The sequence below is a fragment of the Hordeum vulgare genome, chromosome 3H (genome assembly GCF_904849725.1).
Source record: "Hordeum vulgare subsp. vulgare chromosome 3H, MorexV3_pseudomolecules_assembly, whole genome shotgun sequence".
Lineage (NCBI taxonomy): Eukaryota > Viridiplantae > Streptophyta > Magnoliopsida > Poales > Poaceae > Hordeum > Hordeum vulgare.
Window position 1 is genome coordinate 507,617,230 of NC_058520.1, and position 27,813 is coordinate 507,645,042.

At 46.4% G+C, this 27,813-nt stretch overlaps 1 protein-coding gene across 3 annotated transcripts; it reads left to right on the forward strand.

Moving 5' to 3' along the window:
* The first annotated feature begins 11,271 nt into the window (after nt 1-11,271).
* Nucleotides 11,272-15,811, forward strand: LOC123444549 (glucose-induced degradation protein 8 homolog). 3 transcript variants are annotated; one of them, XM_045121310.1, is made up of 7 exons: nt 11,272-11,482; nt 13,122-13,263; nt 14,066-14,213; nt 14,291-14,366; nt 14,905-15,016; nt 15,105-15,196; nt 15,440-15,811. In XM_045121310.1, exons 1-7 carry the CDS (start codon nt 11,447-11,449, stop codon nt 15,482-15,484), a joined length of 651 nt encoding a protein of 216 aa, XP_044977245.1. In that variant the 5' UTR covers nt 11,272-11,446; the 3' UTR covers nt 15,485-15,811. The 3 variants fall into 3 exon arrangements, with proteins under 3 accessions (XP_044977245.1, XP_044977246.1, XP_044977247.1); XM_045121311.1 differs by having other exon boundaries at nt 15,467-15,811; XM_045121312.1 differs by lacking the exon at nt 11,272-11,482 and adding an exon at nt 11,580-11,598.
* Nucleotides 15,812-27,813: the final 12,002 nt, after the last annotated feature.

Sequence of the window (27,813 nt, forward strand, 5' to 3'; positions counted from 1 at the left end):
AATCCATTACATGCCCGAAGGGCCTATCCTTGTTTTCATAGACGCATGATCAGGAGTAAGGGGGAGACAGCTAGCGATGGAGACCCCGAAGGAGGGCCGCCGTCGCAGACGTCCGACACCCCCGCGCCGGTGCTTAGTCCATGTCATCCTCCTCCTTCACAGGCGATGTAGGAGCAGACGAGCGGCGCCGCGCTTAGGGGCTCCCCACCATGGCTCGGGAGAGGTGGCGAGGCGGCTCGTCGTAGCTGCTGTCACTGTTGTCGCTCGGGATTCCTTCGGAGGGGGTGTCCCTGCTGCTGGAGTCACGGCGCCTGCCATCGGAGACGGACTCATCTACCGGATCGCCGTGGCCGGCATCCTCCGGGCAGCAACCCAGACGCTCACCCTCGCCCCCGAAGATCTTAATGAAGAGCATCGCCTCCCCGTCATACTTGAAGTGGAGGTAGCGCCTCCCCTTCAGGCCTCGAGCACGGGCGAACGCCTGCCACCCGTGGTTCAGATACACGTAGCCGTGGGGGTGAAATCGACCTCCACCCAGGACGCCCCACCACAACAGTCGTCAGCCTGCAACCAGAGGCCTCGGAGCCCACCGGTCGGCAGCGCCGTCGCGAAGAAGTTGGGGAGCTGGAACCATGCGAGTTCCGGCCTATCCACCCACATCACGAACTCCGTCGCTGTGTCAGCTTAATGGAGTCGCGGGCGTGGCGACCGGGTGGCCACCGCCAACCTCCCACATCGGCCACCGTGTGCGCTCGCGCTCATCAGCACTCCACCGACGCCGTCGATGGCGATTCCATAACGGGCGGAACCATGGTCGTGCCCGCCGAAGGCCGCCATCAACACCGTCGCGTACTTCCGAGGGCGGCCGTGGCCCCTCTTGGATGGCGGAGCAGAGAGACCTTTCCCGGAAGCCTTCCCCTTCTCTGCAGCGGAGAACCTCCTCACCAGCGTCATGCTGAGAGGGTGGAGGGCTCGAAGCAGAAGATGAAGGATACGAAAGTGATATGGACCTCATCACCCTCGTCAGGTTAAATATACAGCCGAGGACAGACTGGTGCTCCTCCGCGTTCCTGGGCCCACGTAGTTCATTAGGGAGCGTGCCCACGTGGCGTGCAAAGAGGATGTGTCTCCAAGGAGCAATGATGGCTGGCGTAGCGCCCCGGCATCGCATCAGTTTGACCAGGCGTGTCTCCGAGCGCCTCGGGAACTAGGAGTGTAGCCGCAAGGCTGCGCAGCACGTGTGAAGCCTGGTCCGCAGACATTTAGGGCCCGCGACGCTTCAAGCCACCTCCAAGGCTTCGCCGAGAAGCCAACCCATGCGCACCTTGGGCCCGAGGGCTACCGTCGACGTTCTGGAAATGGGGGTACCAGACCTGCCTACCTGCGGCCCAGGGCTGGCCCACTTCATCAACCACAAACTAGCGGGCCCGGCACCGCTCAAGACAAGGCCCTCGCGAGGGTCCAAGCCTCGTGAGGAGGAGCAACATCAAGACCCGTAGGGGGCCTCCTCCGGACCCCTCCAGAGCGGCGGATATTCTGAGGCGAGGCTCGTCCTCAGTAGTCAAGGATGACGTAAGGGAACGACAGACGAGCAGCAGACAGCAGGATGGTGCAGTGTCCCCTTTAGTGCAAAGGGGGCAAGGACGTACCAGGGTTCCCAAGGCATCTTCTGAAGGTTTCCCTTCTGGTGCAACAAGGCCGTCGCCGCCCGCCAGCAGGACAAATGTCATGCCCGGGCCCGTCCCTGCAGCGCGGGCAGCCACTTTTGCAGGCGAAAACCACCTTTGGGCAGGGGAGCATGTTCCCCTGTTCCCCTTCAAAATTGGTCGTTGTGGAATCCCTTCCCGCCAAAACGATAAGGGAAGAGGACCGGTGCCACCACTATATATAGAGGATAGGTTGCTCCGTAGAGGGGGATCCATTCATTCACCGACCAGCATCACCCGTAGCCACCCAGCCTCCGGAGGCTCACGAGCACCGTACTAGTTCATCCACCAACCTCCAGGAGGGGCAATCCACCAAAGCAGGAGCAGTGTATTACGCTTCCCAACGGCCCGAACTTGGGTAAACTGCCGTGTCTTGTGTCTTCCTTCACCTCTGAATGAGTTCTGTGTCTTGTCCATCGAGTAGCGAGTCAGGTGAATCGAAGCTGCCAAGTGGTCTCCGAGCGCGCCCCTGGTTACAAATCTTCAGGGTTTTGCGGAGCACGAAATCTGACAGCAGCCTCGTCCTCTCTCCTCTTCTTTTTAAAAGCCCTGGGAGGTGGAGGAGCGTGCGGGATCTGTTACGCCCATGATCTCCACCTCCCCACGATCGTTGCGCATTTAATACGCGTGGGGAACGCCAACCGACGGGCGCAACCGCAGAAGATCCGCGTGAAGGCCGAGGCAGGCCAGGTTGGCCGTGTAGCACTGTCCCATCACACAAAAAGTGGCGGGCCCGACGCCCATCGCAGGCCGACACGTGGCGCCTTCCAGACGGTGCGGGCACCGAGGTGACGCGGAGAACTCGAGCCGTCGCGGCCGCGTGCCGGATGCGACTAAGGCCGGCTACGACACGGCCGGCTTCCGCTAAGCCGGCAGCCCTTCCCGCGTGCGCTGAGCCTTGTCGCCCGACGGCCCGGGCCATCCGGGCCACATCGACGAGTCCTTCAGATGCGGGGAAAAATTGTTGCCCCCCTCGTCCAGAGGCCTCTAGACCCCAACGGTTTCGGGGGCTACTGACGGGGATATTACCCCTGGGTATACCAAGAGTGAAGATTATCCATCTCCAAGACATTTGGGGCGGTCTGGCCCCCCAGGCCCGTTGGCGGTAGCCGGCCCACTCGATTGACCCAAGCATGACCGGTTGGAGATAGCCGGCCCTTTCGGCAGACCCAAGTGCGATCGACTCGCATAGCTGGCCCCTTCCACCGACAAGTACGACCGGCTGGCGATAGCCGGCCCCATCTCTAGCCCACGCATGCCCGGCCGGTTAGCGGGAGCCGGCCGCCTCTTTGACACGTACCCGGATGCATGGCGGGGCTCGGCTGGCCGGCTGGCCACCTGCTAGTCAGGCGGCCGGCTCTCGTCCCATCCGACCGTACCGCCGTACGCAGACAAGACAAGACGAATGATCACAAGCTGTCACGGTAGCACTACACGCTCACATGTACCACCGTGCTGCGGCATGATGCAAGGAGGGTCAGTAAGGCTACAGGACCCCGACCCTGACTGGGCAAGGATGTGTGTAGCCACATTCCCCCTGTGTCGTGTCCGCCATGACAACCCGGCGCACCGACCGCTGCTGCACACGACCGGCGAGTCCCGCGACAAGACCCAACCGTAGGTGGGCCCTGCAGCCGGCCCAAGAGGCTGGCAGCCAACCCCCACCCCCCAATCTTACCGTTCCCGCTGTAGTTTGTGGCTGCACTATAAAGCCACGTCTCTGTCCACTAAGAGGGGTAGGTTAAAAACACACTACATTCCCACAACCACACGTAGAACACCACCTGAGGCAGCGAGACCGGCAACCAACGCTTCGTCTCCCTCCTCACGAATAGCTCAAGGAGCAACCTTTGTACTGTGATTATCTTATAGTCACCCAAGCAGGACTAGGGGTTTTACCTCACCAGAGGGCCCTAAATCTGGGTAAACCGACGTCATGAGTGTTGCGCCCACACCTGTTCCGAGACGCCATCGGCACCCATCGGCCCCAACCTACGAGTTAAGCCACCCCATGGCTTCTGTCCCGAAAATACCACGACATGGGGTCCATAGGTTTCACTAGAGGCTTCTCTCATGAAGGAAAATAATACGATGGGTGAACAAATTACTGTCGAGCAATTGATAGAAAAGCAAATATTTATGAAGATATCCAAGGCAATGATTATGCATATAGGCATCACGTTCGTGTCAAGTACACCGAAACGATTCTACATCTACTACTGTTACTCCATGCATCGACCGACTCCTGCCTGCATCTAGGGTATTAAGTTCATGAAGAACAGAGTAACGCATTAGGTAAGATGACATGATGTAGAGGGATAAACTCAAGCAATACGATGAAAACCCCATCTTTTTATCCTCGATGGCAACAATGCAGTACGTGCCTCGCTACCCCTACTTTGTCACTAGGTGAGGACACTGCAAGATTGAACCCAAAACTAAGCACTTCTCCCATTGCAAGAATTACCAATCTAGTTGGCCAAACCAAACCAATAACTTGAAGAGACTTGCTAAGATATGAAATCATGCATATAAGAATTCAAAGAAGATTCAAATAATATTCATAGATAATGCATAAACCCACAATTCTTGTAATCTCGACAAACACATCGCGAAAGAGTATTACCTCAGATAGATCTCCATGAAGACCATGAAGAACATGGTACTGAAGAACAAAGAGAGAGAAGAAGCCATCTAGCTACTAGCTATAGACCTGTAGGTCTGTGGTGAAATACTCACGCATCATTAGAGAGGCAATGGAGTTGATGTAGATGCTCTCCACGATCAATTCCCGCTCCGGCAGATTACCGGAAAAGGCTCCTAGATTGGATCTCACGGGAACACACGCTTCCGGTGCGGAAATGTATTTTTTGGTGTCGTTCTGGTACTCGGGGAATATTTGGGAATTTATAGGACGAAGATTAGGGTTAGGAGGCCTGTAGGGGGCCCACAAGCCAGGGGGCGTGCCCCCCCTAGGGCGCGCTCTGCAGGCTTGTCGTCTCCCGGCAAGTCTCTTGCCCCCTTCTCCAAGTCTGTCAGGTTTCTTCTGGTCTAAGAAAATTCATTTCGGAGATTTTATTCCGTTTGGACTCCGTTTAATATTCCTTATCTGCAATACTCACAACATAGAAAAACAACCTAGCACTAGGCTCTAGGTTAATAGGTTGGTCCCCAAAATAATATAAAATAGCATATTAATGCATATAAAACATCCAAAACAGATAATATAATAACATGGAACAATACAAGATTATAGATACGTTGGAGACATACCAATAACATAGCCAGCAACATTTTGAAGAAGGTATTGGACAAAGCAAAATCTCACCCTAATACAATAATTTGAATTAAAGAGAGAGAAAGAGAGAGATATAGTTGAGAAGAAAGTGAAGGGGGGTTTTCCACACAAGAAGTGACACTAATAGCAAGCACACCAATCAGCACAACACACATTCACACACCATACCACATGGTGCAAAATTATGGAACACATTGCCATGACGCAAAATAAAAGTCATGAAGCCAAGTTTGATTAATTCAAACCACATGAGGCACAACATGGAAGGTTCACTCATGGAAATATATTACAAGGTTGGAAATTGCACTTGGGCTGTTGCAAAGGCTCACATCTGGTCTTGTGCATAGCAGTGTACACGTGATAGAGCATATGGTTGAGGAATAGGGGACGACTCTCGTATTTTCTCTATCATAGGGGACGACTCTCAGCTTTGATGGTCGTGTCCTGTACCATCGTGGAATCCGGTGCACCGGGTTCGGGGTCCGAATTATCGACCAGACACCACCACACAGAATCTAGGTCATGCGCTGAACCGGGGTTCGATCCTGAACTTTTTTCAAGATGAAGTCCGGATTTCTAACTAGAGGAACGATCCTGGTGGTTAGAAACCCGAACATAAACCATTCTCAACTTCGACGATTGAGAAGACGAACCTTCGACCAGGTCCTTGATGGTGGCGACCAAGTGTGTGATAGGTGGGACATAAATCCCCGTGTCGTTGGGTTTAAGCCCGATTTGATCATAGGCCGAGGGTTGGCCGTTGGTTATCCCCATGGCTTGGATCCAGCCAACTAGCTCGTTTAATGACAAGATATCTATGGAGTCCATGCTCCTGGGAGGCATGGGGTCGATCCACAGTACCCCTGCTCCAGGGGCGTTTAAAGTCGCGCATGGGCCGTGTTCGGCCGAAGATGATCTGGGCGTACCGACTGGATCAGCCTTTATGGCCGGACCGAGGGTGGAGGCCGGCCCAGTGGCGTGGTCCACCGCTCCTGATGTTAAGGCATCGAGACTTGCGAGCTCTTTAAGGGGAGCCGAAGGCTTCGTCAGGATAAGATCTCCCCGGGAGTCGACGACGAACTGTAGGTTCCCAAACATGATATCCTGATCGGGGGAGAGACTTTCGACTTGGACAAGATGTCCGGTCGGATCAGCGTGCATCACGACATTGCCGAACGCAAAGATCTGTTCATAGACGAAAAACATCCCTATTGTAGATGTCACTGCTGATGATTAGATGAGCCATCGATCCTTTGGCGATCCCACAATGGAATTCTCAATGAAAGCACCAATGTAGGTGTCAAAATCGATGGATCTCGGGTAGGGGGTCCCGAGCCGTGGATCTTGGATCTGGGGAACAGGAAATACAGGGATAGTATTTACCCAGGTTCGGGCCCTCTCAAGAAGGTAAACCCTATGTCCTGCTTGATTATATTGATGTGTGTATGTGAAAATGCGTTATATCGACTAGAGGGGGGTGAATAGGAGATTTTTAGAATTTCATCGCTGAGGAAATTCCTTTTGAGGAAATTCCTCACTAATGAATAACTTGCAGCAGAAACAACACATGATCAGGGGTGCAAAGTATCACTACAATAGTTTTCATGATGAGGAATATGAAAAACAGTTTGCACAGTACGCAGGCACAAAGTAAGCAGGTGAGGATTAACTCGTGTGAAGAATTTGAGGTTGAGGAAATTCAGAGAAAGTCTTCAGCAAATTCTTCAAATAGTGACAACGAAAATCTTCAACATACAGTATTGAGGAATTTAAAGAGTTGAAGAAATAGAACCCGTATCACAGTGAAGACAGTGGTTGATGACCCAGTTCCAACTGCTGTGACAGTTGTACGTCTGGTTTGGAGCAGCTTGGTATTGAAACCAAAGGACACACAGTCCCTACCGTATTCTCCTTGAGCTAAGGACACACAGTCCTCGCCCAACACCCGTGGTAAGTCTTCAAGACAGACTTCCAAACCCTCACAAACTTGGTCACCCGGCGATCCACAATTGACTGCTAGATTGCTCTAGACCATGACGCCTAACCGTCTCGAGGATGCACAGTCCTCAAAGGTAAAAGGCTTCAGTTCCACACAGGAACAAATTCTTCAGTGATGCTCAATCACTTGGTTTTTGGTTTTTGGTTTGGTGTTTGGGGGGTATTTCCTCACTGATAATTTACTCTCGAAGACTCTGAGGAATTTGGGTTGCTCTCAATGACAAGTGACAGTTTTTCGCGGAGCAGCCAACCAGCTAATGGTTGTGGGGGCGACTATTTATAGCCTGGGAGCATCCCGACATGACATGACATAAATGCCCTTAAATATTATGACCGTTGGTGTGGATAAGATCAGTTATGTGGCGCGAATTGCGGTAACGGTCGGGACCCTCAAATGTGAGAGTCCTCATGTCTCTCATATTCCTCACTTGAGGCTTTTGGTAGGACTAGTAAAAGGCCCGTGCGTTGCAACGGGGAAAAAGTGTCATTGTACTTGCTTGCCAAAGAAAAGCTCAAAGCACCACTCAAGATCTTTCACTTGTCAAACACGAGAAACTAAAATTCTCTTAATAATATTCCAACTCTATAAGATCAGTAATAACATTTATAACTCGTAAATAGATTTAATTTAATGATGCTTTGCTACAATCAAACACCATTTGCAATGTACTTGGGTTGACCAGGTCGAGTAACATGATGGAAGAGCACCTTTCGTATCCCACTGGCGAGAGAAGGATAAAGATACTCCGTCATTGGTCTAATATAATAGGGAAAATCGAGGAATTCATGTCGCTGATCTGAGCCGCTAACTACGTTTTCCATTTGTTTCCGATTCCGCTACATTCTCTCATGTTGTTCATCTTGTTCACACCACATAAAGGTTGTATATTTAATTGTGTATTTGCATCTTTGCTTCTAGTTCTGTTTGCCATAAACAGAACAAAATATTAGGTTGACCCATAATAACTTCAGCATAGAAACATTATTGTGTCTCTGATCATCTGAAAGTCATATAATCTTATGCTTTTAGACATCGAAACTGAGACATGGCCAACTATGTTGTCGTTTCTGTACTGCAAAGGGTAGGCGCAACCAACATTTATTAGGCCACCACATAATTCTTTTGTGTTATGAATGTACTCCAAATATCATGATAATTTTAATAGATTGTATTCCTCTACAACTGAATTAAATGAATATATAATTGAAAGATGTCATGTGCCATCATCAAACTTCAAAGAAACGAATATCATGTATAATGTTCCGTCCCATTCAATCTTGAACAATTAATTTAGCTTCACAAGAAGACTTTGGGATTTCCCTTGGCAATGTTCTGAATCTGGTTCTTCAACATGTGTAAGACAAATCTGAACATATATGAAAATCAAGATCCAACAAATACGCTAGCAAGAGTATCAGCAAAACTCTGGCCTACAAAATATTTAGTTTGTTCTTGTTGCTTGGACATGAAGTAAGAACATGAATCAGTTTACCTGATGAGGACGTGTCTAGTTTCAACTTATATTCTCATCGGAAAGAAATTGTTATGATTATTATGAAAAATCTCCTCATGCACCAAACCACGTGATGAAATTAGAATGAAACTTCAGGGCGTTACTTGTTGAGAACTTGCCCGACATTCCAAATTATAAACCTTATCTACACAGAATGGGCAAGCAACCCTACCCCATTAATCTATTATACTAATCTTTTGCCAGGCGATTTATTTAGGTCCATCAGTTAACATGAGCAGAACAGTCCAGTCAAAATTTCTTTCAATGTGAACCCCGCAACATGCAAAGGCAGCCCCTATTCTACAACCAGTAAACAGAGTGCATGTGCGCTCCCGGACTCACAATACTAATGAAACTCGATTGACCATATGTTATGGGTAAGGTAGCAATGCCAACACGCTACAGCAAATCTAGAGCCAATGAAAATTCAACCTCATCCTTGACTAACGTGAGATAGTAATGGATTTCAGAGTTAGACAAAAAAGGACCTACAACCGCATGGCACAGGCACAAAACAAAGGTGGTCAATGCCAGGGCGGCGGCGGGTCGATCTGGATCCGATCTAGGGCACGGCGGGGTGGAGGTGCTCGGCGAGCAGGCGGCTGCGGTGTCGAGAGGGACTAGCAGGCGAGGCGCGTGGCGGGGGCGGCTGCCGGTGCAAGGAGAGGTAGGGAGAGCGGGAAGGCGCAAGAGGCAGGGCGGCGCGGCGGCTAGCGGGGGCGGTGCTCCGGATTTGGCGGAGCTCCGGAGGAGGCAGCGCTGGGGGCGACGGCTTCGGCAGCTCGCCGGCGGCGGGATCTGGCGTGGATCGGGGCCGGCGACCGGCGGGAGGAGCAGGGCGGGGAGCAGATCAGGGGCTGCTCGTGGGTGCAGGAGATGGAGGGGGGTTATGTAAATCCGAAATGTTTTAAACTTAGAAACGTACTACGGGTTGAATATCGGAAAAGTGAGGGGTGTTTTTGCAAAAATGTCATGACGGACGACAGAAGCGCTTCGCGCTTTATTATTAGGGGAGATTAGGCTTGGGTTGAGCATCATGAGGAAATTCATTTCAAATTGTTACCTCGACCCCCTTTAACAGTATGGTGTTCCTGTGACTCAAGAGTGAAAAAAAATAAAACTGAAAGAATAAATCTTCACGCTTCAAAGTCTTCGAACTGATTTTCTTCAAGACACACCGAATTCCTCATCTTCAATATCTTCATCAGGAATATCAATTCCATCGTAATTTATTCGCGATCCAAATCTTCAGCATCAGACCAATTTCTTCAGCTGAAGATATACATTTTTAGGGGTCGATATTCATCGTATAACTCAAACTCCTCAACGACTTATAGATCCTGTGTACACTCATGAACACATTAGATACTTAACCTATAAGTCTTCAAACCACCAAAATCACTAAGGGCACTAGATGCACTTACAGTATGACAATTATAGAGTCGATCTACCATCAGATCAGATGAACTAAACCCTAGACGACTAGGATAATGATTCTCCTGCTCTACGAACTAAACCCTCTAGTTTATATAAACACGAGGGGTACCTAAGATTACACTTGGTCGGTTGCCATCAGAGAATAAACATGTCGATTCTACCATCTTGACTTGGAGGACACACCAAGGTTTCGGAGGTTTCCTTCATGAACACAAAGTTGTTTTATAGTTCGGCCTTCCATAAAGCGGCCCACCTGTCCGAACCATAAGAGGTAGACCGACAACCCGAGGACCCCTTAATCCCGGGCTCCCTCAGTTGTGCCACCGACTTTCTGAGGATGGAGGCCATATGTTTATGTGATGCAAGGAGGTCAAAAGAATGTGTCGGAGATGCGGTCTTGACCAGGCAACAACTCCTACTGTGTGCGTCCCCCAAAGGCCCGCTTGCTGCAATTTTCAAACTATCTGATTTTGTCAAGATGCACACGATCTGCCTACCATGATCATGGTGGTCCGAGCGAAACAATGCAAACAATTAAATGTAGCAACTTTCGTGGGAGGCTTTTGGAGCACGTATCAGACACATAACTTCTAATTGTGAGAGTTTTTAGGCTGGAAGGAGAAGCAATCCCCAACTCCCGGGAACTTAAATCATAAAGATTAATGTCGATACGACGTTTAGCCGACCATGGACACTCGAGGTGAGGACTCATTACTCATGATAATACCAGCGAGACCATCATGGCCGCGACTATCAAGCTAGTGGACATGGCCAACACACTACATGCTGAAGCACAAGCTATACCAAAGGCTATCCAAATGGCTCAATCATATGGCATGTAGCGTGTGATTGCATAAATCTACAACAAGCCCTCAACTAAGATTTCCAAAGCCATGGGCCTCTTGGTGTGTTGTTCTGCAAAACTAAATTCCTCGCCCATTTAGGTTTTGTAGAACACAAAGTTTTGTAGTGTTATAGGACATGTAATCTTCGAACATACTTGTTTGCTATTTTTGAACCAAATGCGGAGCCTGAAAGCGAGCATGTATGTCAAACAGGCCTTTCGGATGATGTAACCCGTGTTGTGAACGTTAATTTGATCGTTGTACAGTAATATAGAATGCAATGATTAAAAAAACCACAATAACTTCTCTTCCTTGTGATCTATTCCTTCCGTTCCATAATGCAAGTCGTCTTTTAGCATCACAATCGTGTCAATAAACGTCTTACAACGAAGGGAGTAGTTTTATATAATTTGTCTTTCACTAATTCAAGAAAAACCTCGTAAAACTGATGAACTCTCAGCACTCCACTAGGGCAGAAAAATAGAAGTCCTCTCACGCGCCGTCACCACCACGGGCCCTGGAAAGCAGCCAGGCAAAGAAAAGGAGGAAACAAAAGAAAATAAATAGAAAAAACCCTTTTTTGGGGAATCTCGGCTCCCCCAGCGGCAGGCAGCGTCCGGCGCCGACCTCTTGGACCTCTCCTCCGCCATGATGGACCTGGATCCCCGCCTCTACGAGGACGCCGTACGCTCACTCTCCGCACTCCTCATTCTTTCCCCCTCCCCCCACCACTCGTATAACTTCCTTGGTCTTGGTGTTCGCTCGCGAATCCGTTTGGTGTTGGAGATGGGGTTGATGAGGTAGATGGATGAAATTGTTCGCGAATTTGTTCCGACTACTCATTGCTCAGTGTTCGTCTGTTGGATTCGTCTGCGTAGATTTCCGTCTACTGGACTGCCTGGACTGGATGATCTGCTCGTGCTAGGTTTTTTTTTAGTGAGAGAAGGTCCAAAACTTTGGGGATGAGGTTCTTGTGGTAGGAAAAAAGAGAGATCGATTCTTTGTCGATAAGGTGGCTTGTAGCAGCGCAATAGATTGGGACTTCGTCAATTGCCTGGGTTTCTAGTCTAGTGAAACAGAGATTGGAACTTTGTCAATAAGGTACCCTACGGTCCAGCGGAATCAAAGAGACGCTCTGCTTGCGGCATAGGGAGCTTTCTGAGTGTTTAGTGGGTCGCTCCATCGGGGCGATTCCGCAGCGAGCCAGTTTAGCGTTCAACAACATGAGTACAGGTTGCAGAGTATTGAACCACTTGGACATGCTTCTTAATCTGGTATTCTGGCAATGGAGATTTTAGAGTGCTCCAAGTAGTATTGCCCTTATGGCAAACACGGAAGTAGTAGTAGTGACCCTAAAACGATATCCGGTCAGTAGAAAAATGATACCTGATGTTTTACTAGAATCCATGAATTTATGTGCCATTAATTCTGGTGAAACCCCAATGCCATATTTATTACCTGAATCTTATTGGTGGCCTTGAAATTAAACTTCTATACATGCAAGTGCAACCCAACCATTGCTGTCCTGTGCTTGCTATTGGTTGCCGGCCACCAGTCTACCGCAATGTAGCGATTGCTGGTGGATCACATCACCTCATTACCACTTCCCTTCTTTTTGCCACTAGATGCCCGATCCATATAGATGTGCTTTGCTGCTTAGATACCCATGCATATTCACGTTGTATTCATGCATTTGCGAACTCTGACAACGCCTTAATTTCCAAGCACGCACCCTCCCTGAAGCTGCAACTCAACTAGATGCGTGCATCTCAACAGGGAATGGTTCTGTGAAGGAATCTCCCCTGAGTCCTTACCCTTTGTTGAACAGATTCAGTTGTCATTTGTAATTTAACAACTATTAAAGCATGCCAGCTATAAACATTTTTTTTTCAATTGGAATATATCCAGTTGTCATTTGTAATTTCACAAATATCTACACAAATGCTTTTATGATATTAATATACACAACAAACAGGAATTTGGACACTACTCCCTCCGTCCCAAAATAAGTGTCGATGCTTTAGTATTAAATTTGTATTAACTTAGTACTAAATTCGTGACACTTATTTTGGAACGGTGGGAGTACTAGGTAAGAGAGCATTTTTATCTCACTGTGCCCATGGATAATAAATGCAGCTATGCTTGCTGAAGTGAGTATAAAGTAGTCTTGGCGTTGCCAAATTCACTTGGGGAAATAACCTATTACCGCTGTTGAGGCAGATGACTAGAGTTCTTCTCCCTAAATTTTGATGGTACAAGTTATGCTTTCATCTTACTTTTGGCAATAGCCTGCTATTGACATTGAAATTTCTTTCAACCGCAGTCTGTCAGCGATAATGACGTTCGCAACATAGTGCTATCTTATCTTATGCACAATTGTTTTAAGGAGACCGCAGAGACCTTCCTATCCAGCACTGGGTTAAAGTTGCCTGTTGATTATACTGTAGATGTGGATAAGCGTAAAGGTATATATTTGCAGCTCAATACTTAATCTTGTATTGGTATTGTTCTACTTTTAAAATTGCATACAAGGAACCTCTCTGTATTTCTGCAAATTTCTTGCAGTTCTGGTGTACATTAATTTTCCCATTTTTCTATTCTTATATTCATTCAAACCTGTCCTTTACAATGTCAATGTTAATTAAAGATGATGAAGGAAGTCCATTTTCGCCTTATAAGAAAAGATGTGTATTAATAGTACTAATTACTAATTCAGTTAACTGAAATACTGCTACTGAATCAACTGGTCAATTCAAGTATGGAACTGCATTTCATTTGGCGGATGGGGTATCAACATGTAGCCAATTCAGACACGATTGTTGTTCACTGTCATTTGTACTTTGTTACTAGTGTCTGGATGTGATTCCTGTTGACACTTGACACCATTAGAAATACAAGTTCTGTCATGCACTTTACCCTCTTGATTTGATTTACCATGTCACATTAGGCTGCTTAGTTGTAGCAAAGTAAACCTGAGGCCTGAGGGTAATTCTTTCATGTTTTACATTTTTTTTTATTTTGTCGGTATACTTTCATTACAGTTTCTTTTTAACGGTAGCTTTGGTTTGCTCCCTTTGTTCTTCCGTAGTGCCTTTGAAATAATCGTGGTTTAACTAGATCTTAAATGCATCTGAGCTTACATATCATGAATTCATGACAATATCGAGTATGTCAGTTTTACAAAATGACCATTTCCATCCCCATTTGTCTACATGCATGGGCTATTTGCATCTCATATTCTAATGCTGTGTTGGGATTTTGTTTCAGCGATCTTAAAGTTTGTGGTGGAAGGGGATGCCGTGAAAGCCATAGAACTGACAGAAGAGTTGGCGCCCAAGTTGCTAGAGAATGACATGGATTTACATTTTGAGCTTTTAAGTCTCCACTTCATTGAGCTAATTCGTTCCAGAAAATGGTAACTGGCCGAATTTATTTTGGAGGGGGGAAATTGGGTTATATGGTTTTCTTAATCTGGCTATTTTTGACTGGCAGCACAGAAGCACTTGAGTTTGGCCAGAAAAAATTGACGCCCTTTGGTAAAGTTGCCAAGTATGTTGAGCAATTAGAGGTATAACTTTTTATAACCCTAGACGTACTAGACAACTTCAATTCTCGTTTTCATATACCAGGAGGAATTTGTTGGTTGTCTGTGATACATGAGATATTATGCATTCGTATGGAAGGATATATCAAAACAGTACGGATGCAAGACCACCTGAAATTTCTCCTGTGTCGTAGTCATCTGGATTCTGATTGATATCACCATCTTTGTTGAATTTGCCGGACTACTATGTGATTTCATTATGTTTAATGATTACAACATATCCAACTTCACCATGATGTTTGCATTGAATTAGTTTTAGCTTGTCAGATACTATCAATACAATATGACCTTTTGTGTTCCCCAAGTACGGACAAGCAGCCCATTATCATCACCGATACCGGGTGCTACTAGATTTACTGAACACAACATGAGTTGCATATGGTTTGAAGTAGAGAAGCACCATTCAACCAGTTATATGTAACTTTTTTAGCATGTCATATATGGAGTTGGTTTGATTTTGTTGTGTGTGGGTAACTATGGAGATCCTTGTGTTGTTATGCAGGACTTTATGGCCCTTCTAGCTTATGAAGAGCCTGAGAAGTCACCTATGTTTCATCTACTAACCCCGGAGTATAGGCAGAATGTTGCAGATAGCTTGAATCGGGCTATTCTTGGTACGCTCTAAGATACTCTCTTTAGCTTCTGGTACCGTAACCTCCATATATGATCGTGTTTTCATGTTCATCTGGTGATCAATGGCAGCGCATGCTAATCTACCAGCATATTCATCATTGGAGAGAGTTATACAGCAGTCGACCGTGGTTAGACAATATCTACATCAGGAAGTTGACAAGGTATAATATATAGCAGCACTAATCCTGTCTTTGCTTTTCTCATTACCAGTCATGATTCTATACGGCTGTGCTACAACCCGTTTACTCCTTTTCTAGTCACATATATAATTTTCACAAACATTGCTATTTTACTTACAAAAGAAATACCTCTTTCTGGAAGTTAGTAATGGACTTGAATTGAGATTTCACTATTGGTGTTGTCAGCATCATGATGCATACATGACATTTGAACTCTTGGAGCAGGATTCTTACCCACCGTTTTCTTTGAAGGCCTTTCTGGACAAGTAAGGCGCAACCAATGGACCTTGATCAGAAAGGAAAAGGCTATTATCATCACCCCTGGACTCATGTGCCCTTGAGAGCGCGGAAACAACACCGAGAGTTTTTCACGTTTTCGTTTAAAGAGAACAGCGAGATGCACATATCTGCAACGACCTGACATTGTTGACAGTTTTGTACTTTGATAGAGTGGTGTTGTATGTGTTTTTTTGTTTCGTCGGGTCGTCGGTATTCTGCTTCCCCTTAGTCGTCATTAAACATGTACATATGGAAGCGCTGGGCCGTTTTGTACTTTGATAGATTGCTTTGGTGTGAGCCAGTTTGCTGTCCACTGGATGTCTTTTCTGTCCATCCCTTCTGTATTCTAGTGCGCTGAGAAAAAGAAAGGCGGGAGTACCACGAAACAAAAGGGACGAAATTTCTATTCGAGAATCCAGATAAAGCGGGGTGCGCTTCTTTAGTTTTTCATCGAGAACTCTAGGTATTTTTTTTTTACTTTGCATGGTTTGTTTCAAATCAAACTTGCTGAAATTTTTAGGGGGTTGCTAGGCGTCCAGCCATCTAGCCGAACGACGTTCTTCACTTTTGCAATAGAGGTAATGTTGTGGAAACATTTGCATCAGAGATCGTGCCACAAAAACTTTTACAATAAAGGTCATGTTGCAGAAAACTTTTACAACATAGATCATGTTGTAGAAAAAAATTCTTCTTTTTGCAATATAGGTTGCGAAAGAAGCTTTTGCAACAAAGATCATGTTTCAGAAAACTTTCGCAGCATAGGTTAGGTTGTAATTTTTTTCTTTGTCATTCTGCAACATATGTACTGTTACGAAAGAGACTTTTACAACAAAGGTTATGTTGTAAAAAACTTTAGCAACATAGGTCAGGTTGCAGAAAACTTTTGCAACAGGGTAGTTCCATATTTTTGAAATAGAGACCATGTTACGGAAACTCGTCATTACGCCTACTTGCACTAGCTTCGTCACCGTCAATCGCAACGACGTCGTTGTTGCAGAAACTGAGTTGCGGATCTGCTCGAGGGAGCCTGCTCCGGCGGGAAGTCTCCCACAATTGTTACAGAGCACCGGTGGCCATAGGAGCCGAGCACCGGCGATGAGCTTTGTGGCAGTGTGCCCTGACGGCGAACCTTGTAGTAGCGAGGCATGCGCGGCAGTCGGCCTTGCACCTTGAAGGGGGAAGCCAGGTCGTGAGAGAGCAAAGCTCGCAGCAACCCGAGGTTGCGTTGCAGCCACAAGCTCAACCTAATGCGATTGTGCTTTACTTGTGCGGCGGCGCAATGAGCAGCTCCATGCTCGCATGAGGTGAAAAGGATAGAATAAGGTAGTGGAAGGTGTGAGGTGGAGATATTTCTGAGAACACCGAAGATGGTGAGGGGTTGTTGAGTTTGGATAAGCTAGGAGCATCACATCACGTAGGCCACGTGTTGCACGAGCGAGGCGGGGGATGAGAGCCATATAATCAGTCGGATGATATGAATCTTTTCCCAAATTTTTGTCGAAGGATTATAAACATTCACAATAACAAAGTTTATCAAAGAAATGTAAACATTCACAATAGCAAATCAATATCATAGATACATCATGAAATATATTTTTATATTATATTTATTGGATTGTGCTACGTGTCCGTCGACTGTTCTTTCTGAAAGATCGGTCAGGTTGTGGGCGTCACATTTTCCACATCAAGCGAGTAGAGCGTGCCTCACAACAGCAACACAAATTTCGTTGCGAAATTATTTTTGCATATAAGTCTTGTTACAAAATTATTTCTGTAACATATCCCTTGTTACATTTTTTTGTAACATAGGTCTTGTTCCAGAATTATTTCTGTAACATATGCCTTGTTGTAGATTTTTTTTTGCAATAATTGTTTTGTTGTAAAAAAATGCAATCTTCTTTTACAACAGAGGTCTTGTTACAGAATTTTTTCGTAATAAAGGTTTTGTAACAAAATATAGAATCTTTGTAGACCATTGCAACATCGTATATGATTCAGAAACATAGCCCCTGTTGCAGAAGCACGTTTGATGATGAACTATGTGAATTTTGCTTAGATGTGTGTCATGCAGGGAGGTGGCGGACGCAGCTGCTCCAATCCACGAGATGATGGTAAGCTTTTCCCCATCGACTGATGGATCTTTTGAAAAGATCGAACGCATCACGAGCCGTCCGATTCATTGATGGAGTAGTCCGTATCTTTTTTTGCTTTTTTGCTTTTTATGCAATAAGACTCTTGTTGCATAATCATGTATTTCTGCAACAAGGCCTTTCATGCAAAACATGTTCATCTTTAATTTCTTTAAACAAGACCCTTGCTGTAAAAACTTTTTTCTCTATTTTTTTGAAACAAGACTCGTGTTACACAACCTCTTGTTCGCTAATTTTCTACAACAAGATCCTTGTTATAAAAACACAACGACATCTTCAACCGCTCGCGTATTTGTGTACTTGTCGTTCGCTGCATCGTTCTGTAACAACACCGTTGTTGCATTAGAGAGAAAAGATGAAGGCGACGTGCGCGGTTCATTAGACCACGTGCCGAGCATGAGAGACGTTGGACGCCCCGCGTTAGATCGGCCAACTGATCAGAATAATTTCCCATATTTATTTGGTATCATGATCTTACTATTTTCCAATAATAATAATTTTGGTCAAACATTATTAAATGGGGGTCACTACTAGGAGAAGCCTAGTAGTAGCGCTGATTTTTTTTCCTTACTAGTAGCCCTCGGGCAGCGCTACTGCTAACGCGCTATAGCTAACCTGTTAGCAGTAGCGCTGGATTTAAAACGCTACTGGTATCTACATTAACAGTAGCGTTGGATTAAATAAAGCGCTACTGCCAGCGCTACTGCTAATATTTTAACGCTACTGCTAATATTCATGCTTTCAATATTTAATTTCCGTCGTATTTATACCCCCTCTATGTATTTGTGCATGCTCTATACAGTATCATACACATAAAATAGTCTCGTCATTTATACCATCATCATCATTATCCAACACAAATATCATTATCCAACACAAATATCATCAAATCCCGAAAATAGCAATACACACAAGTCATGGCACACCCACAAATTTCATTATCCCTATCTAAATCATCATGTAGAAGAGAAGAGCGGTCAGCATGAGCAAGAGAGCGACTATGTAGTACTTCTTGAGGCATCGGTTTCGTTCCGTCTCTTGCCGTATCATTCACCTCAAGTAACTCATTTCCGCTTCGGCTCTGCTGTCAAACCCTCTGTGGCTAGCGCCCGGGTACCTGTTCACCTGGGCCTGAGCGTCTGGCCAGTGGTCATACACTCCTGGAACCCTCCCAATGAATACGGCATAGCAGTCCTTCGTCATCTCCGATCTATGTACCTGCATCGTAAGTTGATTAACAATGATATATAATATGCAACATAATATACTTGAGAAACACAAAGAGGCATAGTTAGCAGAATATAAGCAGTAAACATAAATAATGAAGTTTTTCTTACACAAACTAATTAACTAGAGCGATGTATACGCTAGTTCATAGAAAGTCGGTAGTACTAGTTATAAACGCACATTGTCATCGTCAATCATTGCTCCATGTCGGCGTCCCAATCTTCATAGTCAGGGATGAATGACCCGAGCTTGTTGAAAGGCTTTAGGTCAAGACGCTGAGCGCGTAGCAGTTCTCGGACATTGTCCCGCCTCATTGGCCCATGGAAGAACATCCCTCCTTGTTCGACGACCTGCTTCATGATCACTTGGGCAAGTTCACACTGTATGTAATAAAACTCAGCTCGGATTCGATGATCCGGTGTCGTTCCTATGCTTGTGGCCCAGTTGACAATCTCGACATCGTCGGAATTAGCTGACATGCGAAGGCGTTGTCTATCCCTTCTGTACTCAATCATGTGATGCATGAGGCATAATCCATCAGCCTTACTACCGTTCGGTTGCTGGATGCACCAGAAGTCGGTCTTATGGCCGAAAGCCGACGCTTGATTCCCATACTTTTTCACGTGGATATATCCACCAGTAAGGTTGAAGGTTAAAATGGCACTATCGAGAACACTCTTTATGTGTGTGTAATCCTTTTTCTCGATGTTCTTCGATGAGTCCAGGTATAGAGCATGGGAGTATTGTGGGTACAGACAAATGAGGACGCCCCCCCCCCCCCGCTGCGCAAAATAGGTACACCTCAAATTAGCCTCAATGCTTGCAAAGGAATGATCAAAACTTACGAAAGGATATCCGCGGATGACTTACGTGGGATGATAAGGCAGGAGAATCGTTTCCTTGTCCTTGTTAGCGATCATGAAATCGCTAATGTACTTGCTCGCATAGTCAGGTGCTCTTTGCAGACTGCCAAGAAGCTCTCGTGCATATAGTACGCGTCCGCGACGCATATATATTCTATGTTATCGCGCCTAATGATGTCGTTGAGATACAACGCATACAGGCGGATGAACTGAAAATCCAGCTTGGTCATGTGGAACATGTTGTAGATGTAGTCAAATCGCAGGATGAACTTATCCGCGGGCCATCTGTCGACGTATGACATCGCACCCGGAACCTGAGCCGGGTAAAGCAGGTATCCTGGTTTTTCCGTGCTGAGAAGTCTTATCTCTATGGCTAGCACATCATCATGAAGTCTCTTTAGATCATTGTTCTGTACGTTCTCTAGCGCTTTCTGAGGTGGGATCGGGTTGCCGACGACATGGAAACGACCCGCACCTACGACATGTATTATGTCTACCTCCTGGGGCTTTAGGGGCGGCTGGCTGCTTGAAGAAGCTCTGGCGCCTTTAGATCCTTTCTTCTCGGGTCTCCTCCTTAGCTTCTTGGCGGGTGGCGGTAGTGAGCCCGCCATACCTTCCCTAACCACCACCCGAGTGTCGTCGGGCTAATTACCACTGGATGCCCCCCCGTGTTGTGCTTGCTAGGTAGAGGCGACATCCCGAGGCGTCTCCTGCGAGGATCGCATGAAGAGAGACTTTTTGCAATCACCCGTAGGATGTTGCAGCTCCGACAATTCATGCATCATCAAGTCATCTCCATGCTCATAGTCTCAGTCATACTCCCGAGCATCGTCATAGCCGGTATTGATATACTAGTTAGGGTAATCAGCATCCTCCTCCATGACATCATCAACATTTTCTTCTTCGACGGGGGCGATGTCAGCTGGAACTAATGGAGGCTCTCCCTCGCAACGTTGACCGCTATCACCCGCCGTGATAGGTGCAGGTAATTGGGTAGGTGGGGTGGTGTTCATACCTTGTTGAGGAGTTGTCGTTGGTGTGCTACTGGGTGCCTCGACACGAAGGTGAGTCTTCGGCTAAGACAAGATCCAGCTCTTGCATGCGCCAATTTGTTTAGGGGTCTCGTCGTCATCGACTGGTGTCGGAAGAGGCAAATCCTCGAAGCCCTCTTTCACAATGGCCACACAAACTTTGAAGATGCCATGGGGCATCTGTTGGTTGTGGATCATGCAGTCCTTCGGCTTCATGATCGTTGCCTTTCCCACGTCCACCTTCTGGCCATTGACATCGTACAGTAGGGTGCACGGGGTTTCGTCGGCCTGCGAAGACATGACTACGACGCCAGACATCCGAAAGGCAACTGAAACGGAAGACTATATAGACATGCTGGTGAAGAGTGTATAACGCGTAATTACCGTGATGGCGTCGAGCTCAGCCAAAGACGAATCCCCGCCGAGCATGCCAGAGACGGAGGACGGGCTGCTATGAATCGAAGCGAGACCAGGTACTGGAGCATCTGCGCTTGCGTGAGCAGTGCTGGTGGTGTGATATTCGCTGAATTGCTCCCGACAAAGGTGAGAAGGGGAAAGTCCTCTGGCCCTTTTCCTATATTCCTCCTCACAAACTCAAAAACTTCCGGAACCAATTGGCCCAAGGAAGCTGCCATAGCTGCATTGACCTTATCATCGATTACCTTGGCCAGCTCTTCTTCGGTCTCACCTTTGCTCATATCGACCGCTTGCGCGACCTTCTCGTCGATGGTCTGTTGAGAAAGTTGTTGTCTCTGCTTTTTTTTCCTCCAGCTTCTCGTGGTAGCACTTCATCCACGAGGCGCCATCTCCGACGCCGCACACACGTCCATAAGATGAAGATTTGTCCACCGAGACATTTTTAAGTATGTTTAGGGCTTGGTTGAACGGGTTGTCCCACTTGGGCCTCGCCGATGACTGAGACGACTCATCGCTTTCGGCTGCCTTTTGGTGCTGCTCTTTTCTGCAAAAGGAACATGGATGGTTTATAAATGTGACAAAACTTGTTATCGGATTGATTGGAGCTAATTAATATAAGGTGGTAATAGAACAATTACCACTAGTCTCATGAACTCCCTCGTGTTCGGGTCCGTGTAAAAGGCCTTATTGACGGGGTCCCACTCGTGCCTGATACGTCTCCAACGTATCTATAATTTTTGATTGTTCCATGCTATTATATTATCTGCTTTGGATGTTTTATATGCATTAATATGTTGTTTTATATTATTTTTGGGACTAACCTCTTAATCTAGAGCCTAGTGCCACTTTCTGTTTTTCCATGTTTTTGAGTATTGCGGACAAGGAATATTAAACGGAGTCCAAATGGAATAAAATCTCCGGAATGATTTTTCTTGGACCAGAAGAAAGGTAGCAGACTTGGAGTAGGGGGCACGGCATCAGCCAGGAGGCCACAAGCCTGCAGGGTGCGCCCTAGGGGGGTGGTCGCGCCCCTCTGGCTTGTGGGTCCCGTGCAGGTCTCCTAACACTATTTTTTGCCCTATAAATTCCCAAATATTCCCGTATCTCCAAAGAGAGCCACGGAAATATTTTTACGCCGCCGGGAGCCTTTGTTCCCGTGAGATCCAAACTGGGAGCCTTTTCTGATAATCTGCCGGAGAGGGAATTGATCACGAAGGGCATCTACATCAACTCCATTACCCCTCCGATGATGCGTGAGTAGTTCACCACACACCTATGGGTCCATAGCTAGTAGCTAGGTGGTTTTTCTCTCTCTCTTTGATCTTCGATACCATGTTCTTCATGATCTTCATGGAGATCTATCTGATGTAATACTCTTTTGCGGTGTGTTTGTCGAGATCCGATGAATTGTGAGTTTATGTTCAGATTATCCATGAATGTTATTTGAGTCTCTTCTGAATTCTTATATGCATAATTTCATATCTTTGCAAGTCTCTTCGAGTTATTGGTTTTGGTTTGGCCAACTAGATTGGTAATTCTTGCAATAGGAGAAGTGCTTAGTTTTGGGTTCAATCTTGCGGTGTCCTCACCAAGTGACATAGTAGGGGTAGCGAGGCACGTATTGTATTGTTGCTGTCGAGGATAAAAAGATGGGATTTTCATCATATTGCTTGAGTTTATCCCTCTACATCATGTCATCTTACTTAATGTGTTACTCTGTTCTTCATGAACTTAATACTCTAGATTCAGGGAGGAGTCGTTCGATGTGTGGAGTAATAGTAGTAGATACAAAATCGTTTCGGTCTACTTGACACAGACATGATGCCTATATGCATAATCATTGCCTTGTATATCTTCATATTTATTCGATTTTCTATCAATTGCTCGACAGTAATTTGTTCACCCACCGTATTATTTTCCTTTTTGAGAGAAGTCTCTAGTGAAACCTATGACCCCTGGGTCTATCTTCCATATTATATTTTTAGATATATAAACCAAAAATATATTCCTGCAATTTATTTATTTTTGTTTCCGCAATCTTTTATATCCATCTCTATCAGATCTCATCCTTGCAAATAACTCTAAAGGGATTGACAACCCCTTTATAGCGTTTGGTGCAAGTGTTTGATTGTTTGTGTAGGTACTACGATTGGGGCCTTGCTTGTTCCTCCTACTGAATTGATACCTTGGTTCTCAACAAACTGAGGGAAATACTTATCTACTTCGCTGCATCACCCTTTTGTTGGGTAACGTAGCATAAATTCAAAAAAATTCCTACGCATATTCTGATCTTCCTATAGAGAGACCAGCAACGAGAGAGGGGTGAGTGCATCTTCATACCTTTGAAGATCGCTAAGCAGAAGCGTTACTAGAACACGGTTGATGGAGTCGTACTCGCGACGATTCAGATTGCGGTGTGATTCCGATCTAGTGCCGAAGTACGGCACCTCCGCGTTCAACACACGTGCAGCCCGGTGACGTCTCCTGCACCTTGATCCAGCAAGGAGGAGGGAGAGGTTGGGGAAGATCTCCAGCAGCACGACGGCGTGGTGTCGATGGAGACACGAGGTCTCCCGGCAGGGCTTCGCCAAGCACCAGCACAGAGGAGGAGAAAGAAGAGCAGGGTTGCGTCGAGGGAGAGGGAAAATTGTGTGCCAAACAGCCCCGAAACCCCACTATATATAGGAGGAGGGGAGGGGGTGCCACCCCTAGGGTTCCCACCCTAGGTGGTGCGGCAGCCCCCCCAGATGGAGGTGCGGCGGCGAGGGCAAGAGGAGGGGGTGGCGCACCCCTAGGTGGGCCTTAGGCCCACCAGCGCCTAGGGTTTCCCCCCCTCCACCTCCTGCGCCTTGGGCTGAGTGTGATGGGGCGCACCAGCCAACCTAGGGGCTGGTTCCCTCCCGCACTTGGCCCATCTAGCCTCCCGGGGTCGTTGCCCCCTTCCGGTGGACCCCGGGGCCACCTTCGGTGGTCCCGGTGGTCCCGGTACGTTACAGGTGACGCCCGAAACACTTCCGGTGTCCGAAACCATCCGTCCTATATATCAATCTTTACCTCCGGACCATTCCAGAGCTCCTCGTGACGTCCGGGATCTCATCCGGGACTCCGAACAACTTTCGATAACCTCGTATAACAATTCTCTATAACCCAAGCGACATCGAACCTTAAGTGTGTAGACCCTACGGGTTCGGGAGACAGGCAGACATGACCGAGACACCTCTCCGGCCAATAACCATCAGCGGGGTCTGGATACCCATGGTGGCTCCCACTTGCTCCACGATGATCTCATCGGATGAACCACGATGTCAAGGATTCAATCAACCCCGTATACAATTCCCTTTGTCTGTCATTATAGAACTTGCCCGAGATTCGATCGTCGGTATACCTATACCTTGTTCAATCTCGTTACCGGTAAGTCTCTTTACTCGTTTCGTAGCACGTCATCGTGTGACTAACTCCTTAGTCACATTGAGCTCATGATGATGTTCTACCGAGTGGGCCCAAAGATACCTCTCCGTCACACGGAGTGACAAATCCCAATCTCGATTTGTACCAACCCAACAAACACTTTCGGAGGTACCCGTAGTGCACCTTTATAGTCACCCAGTTACGTTGTGACGTTTGATACACCCAAAGCACTCCTACGGTATCCGGGAGTTGCACAATCTCACGGTCGAAGGAAAAGACACTTGACATTAGAAAAGCTTTAGCATATGAACAATACGATCTAGTGCTACGCTTAGGATTGGGTCTTGTCCATCACATCATTCTCGCAATGATGTGATCCCGTTATCAATGACATCTAATGCCCATGATCAGGAAACCATGATCATCTATTGACTGACGAGCTAGCCAACTAGAGGCTTGCTAGGGACACATTGTGATCTATTTATTCACACGTGTATTACTGTTTCCTGTTAATACAATTATAGCATGAACAATAGACGATTATCATGAACAAGGAAATATGATAATAACCATTTTATTATTGCCTCTAGGGCATATTTCCAACAGTCTCCCACTTGCACTAGAGTCAATAATCTAGTTACATTGTGATGTATTGAACACCCATAGCATTATGGTGTTGATCATGTTTTGCTCGTGGAAGAGGTTTAGTCAACGGGTCTGCGACATTCAGATCTGTGTGTACTTTACAAATCTCTATTACTCCACTCTAGACATGGTCCTGGATGGAGTTGTAGCGGCGTTTGATGTGCTTCGTCTTTCGGTGAAACCTGGGCTCCTTGGCTATGGCAATGGCCCAGTGTTATCACAGAAGAGTGTCATTGGACCCGACGCGCTTGGAACCACTCCAAGGTCGGTGATGAGCTCTTTCATCCAAATTCCTTCATGAGCCGCTTCTGAAGCAGCTATGTACTCCGCTTCACATGTAGATGCTGCCACGACTTCTTGCTTGCTGCTGCACCAGCTCACTGCCCCACCATTCTAAACATATACGTATCCGGTCTGTGACTTAGAGTCATCCGGATCTGTGTCGAAGCTAGCGTCGACGTAACCCTTTACGACGAGCTCTTCGTCACCTCCATAAACGAGAAACATTTCCTTAGTCCTTTTCAGGTACTTAAGGATATTCTTGACCGCTGTCCAGTGTTCCATACCGGGATCACTTTGGTACCTCCCTACCAAACTTATGGCAAGGTTTATATCAGGTCTGGTACACAACATGGCATACATAAGAGAGCCTACGGCTGAAGCATAGGGTACAGAACTCATCTTCTCTCTATCTGCTGCCGTGGTCGGCGACTGAGTCTTACTCAATTTCATACATTGCAAAACTGGCAAGAACCCTTTCTTTGAGTTTTCCATATTGAACTTCTTCAATATCTTGTCAAGGTATGTACTTTGCGAAAGACCTATGAGGCGTATTGATCTATCTCTATAGATTTTGATGCCTAATATGTATGCAGCTTCTCCAAGGTCCTTCATTGAAAAACTCTTGTTCAAATAGGCCTTTATGCTCTCCAACATCTCTATATTATTCCCCATCAATAATATGTCATCCACATACAGTATGGGGAAAGCTACAGAGCTCCCACTCACTTTCTTGTACAGACAGGCTTCTCCGTAAACCTGTATGAACCCAAACGCTTTAATCATCTCATTAAAGCGAATGTTCCAACTCCGAGATGCTTGCACCAGCCCATAGATGGAGCGCTGGAGCTTGCATACTTTGTTAGCACCCTCAGGGTCAACAAAACCTTCTGGTTGCATCATATACAACTCTTCCTTAAGGTTCCCGTTAAGGAACGCTGTTTTGACGTCCATTTGCCAAATTTCATAATCATAAAAGGCGGCAATTGCTAACATGATTCGGACTGATTTCAGCTTCGCTACAGGAGAGAAAGTCTCTTCGTAGTCAATTCATTGAATTTTTCGAAAACCCTTTGCGACAAGTCGAGCTTTATAAACGGTTACATTACCGTTTGCATCAGTCTTCTTCTTGAAGATCCATTTATTGTCTATGGCTCGCCGGTCATCGGGCAAGTCCACCAAAGTCCATACTTTGTTCTCATACATGGATCCTATCTCGGATTTCATAGCTTCAAGCCATTTGTTGGAATTCGGGCCCGCCATCGCTTCTTCATAGTTCGAAGGTTCACCGTTGTCTAACAACATGATTTCCATTACAGGGTTGCCGTACCACTTTGGTGCGGAGCATACCCTTGTGGACCTTCGCGGCTTAGTAGTAACTTGATCCGAAGTTTCATGATAATTATCATTAACTTCCTCTTCAGTTGGTGTAGGCGCCACAGGAACAACTTCCCGCACTGCGCTACTTTCCTGTTCGAGAGGGGGTGTAATTACCTCATCAAGTTCTACCTTCCTCCCACTTACTTCTTTCGAGAGAAACTCTTTCTCTAGAAAGGATCCGTTCTTGGCAACAAAGGTTTTGCCTTCAGATCTAAGATAGAAGGTATACCCAATAGTTTCTTTAGGGTATCATATGAATACGCATTTCTCCGCTTTGGGTTCGAGCTTTTCTGGTGGAAGTTTCTTCACATAAGCATCGCAGCCCCAAACTTTAAGAAACGACAACTTAGGTTTCTTGCCAAACCATAGTTCATACGGTGTCGTCTCAACGGATTTAGACGATGCCCTATTTAAAGTGAATGCTGCAGTTTCTAATGCGTATCCCCAAAATGATAGCGGTAAGTCGGTAAGAGACATCATAGATCGTACCATATCTAATAAAGTGCGATTACGACGTTCAGACACTCCGTTGCGTTGCGGTGTGCCAGGCGGCGTTAGTTGTGAAATGATTCCACACTTCCTTAGGTGTGTGCCAAACTCGTGACTCAAATATTCTCCTCCACGATCAAATCGTAGACACTTCATTTTTCTGTCACGTTGATTCTCGACCTCACTCTAAAATTCCTTGAACTTTTCAAATGTCTCAGATTTGTGCTTCATCAAGTAGATATACCCATACCTACTCAAATCATCGGTGAGAGTGAGAACATAACGATAGCCACCGCGAGCTTCAACGTTCATTGGACCACACACATCAGTATGTATTATTTCCAATAAGTCGGTTGCTCTCTCCATTATTCATGGGAATGGAGTCTTAGTCATCTTACCATGAGGCACGGTTCGCATGTGTCAAATGATTC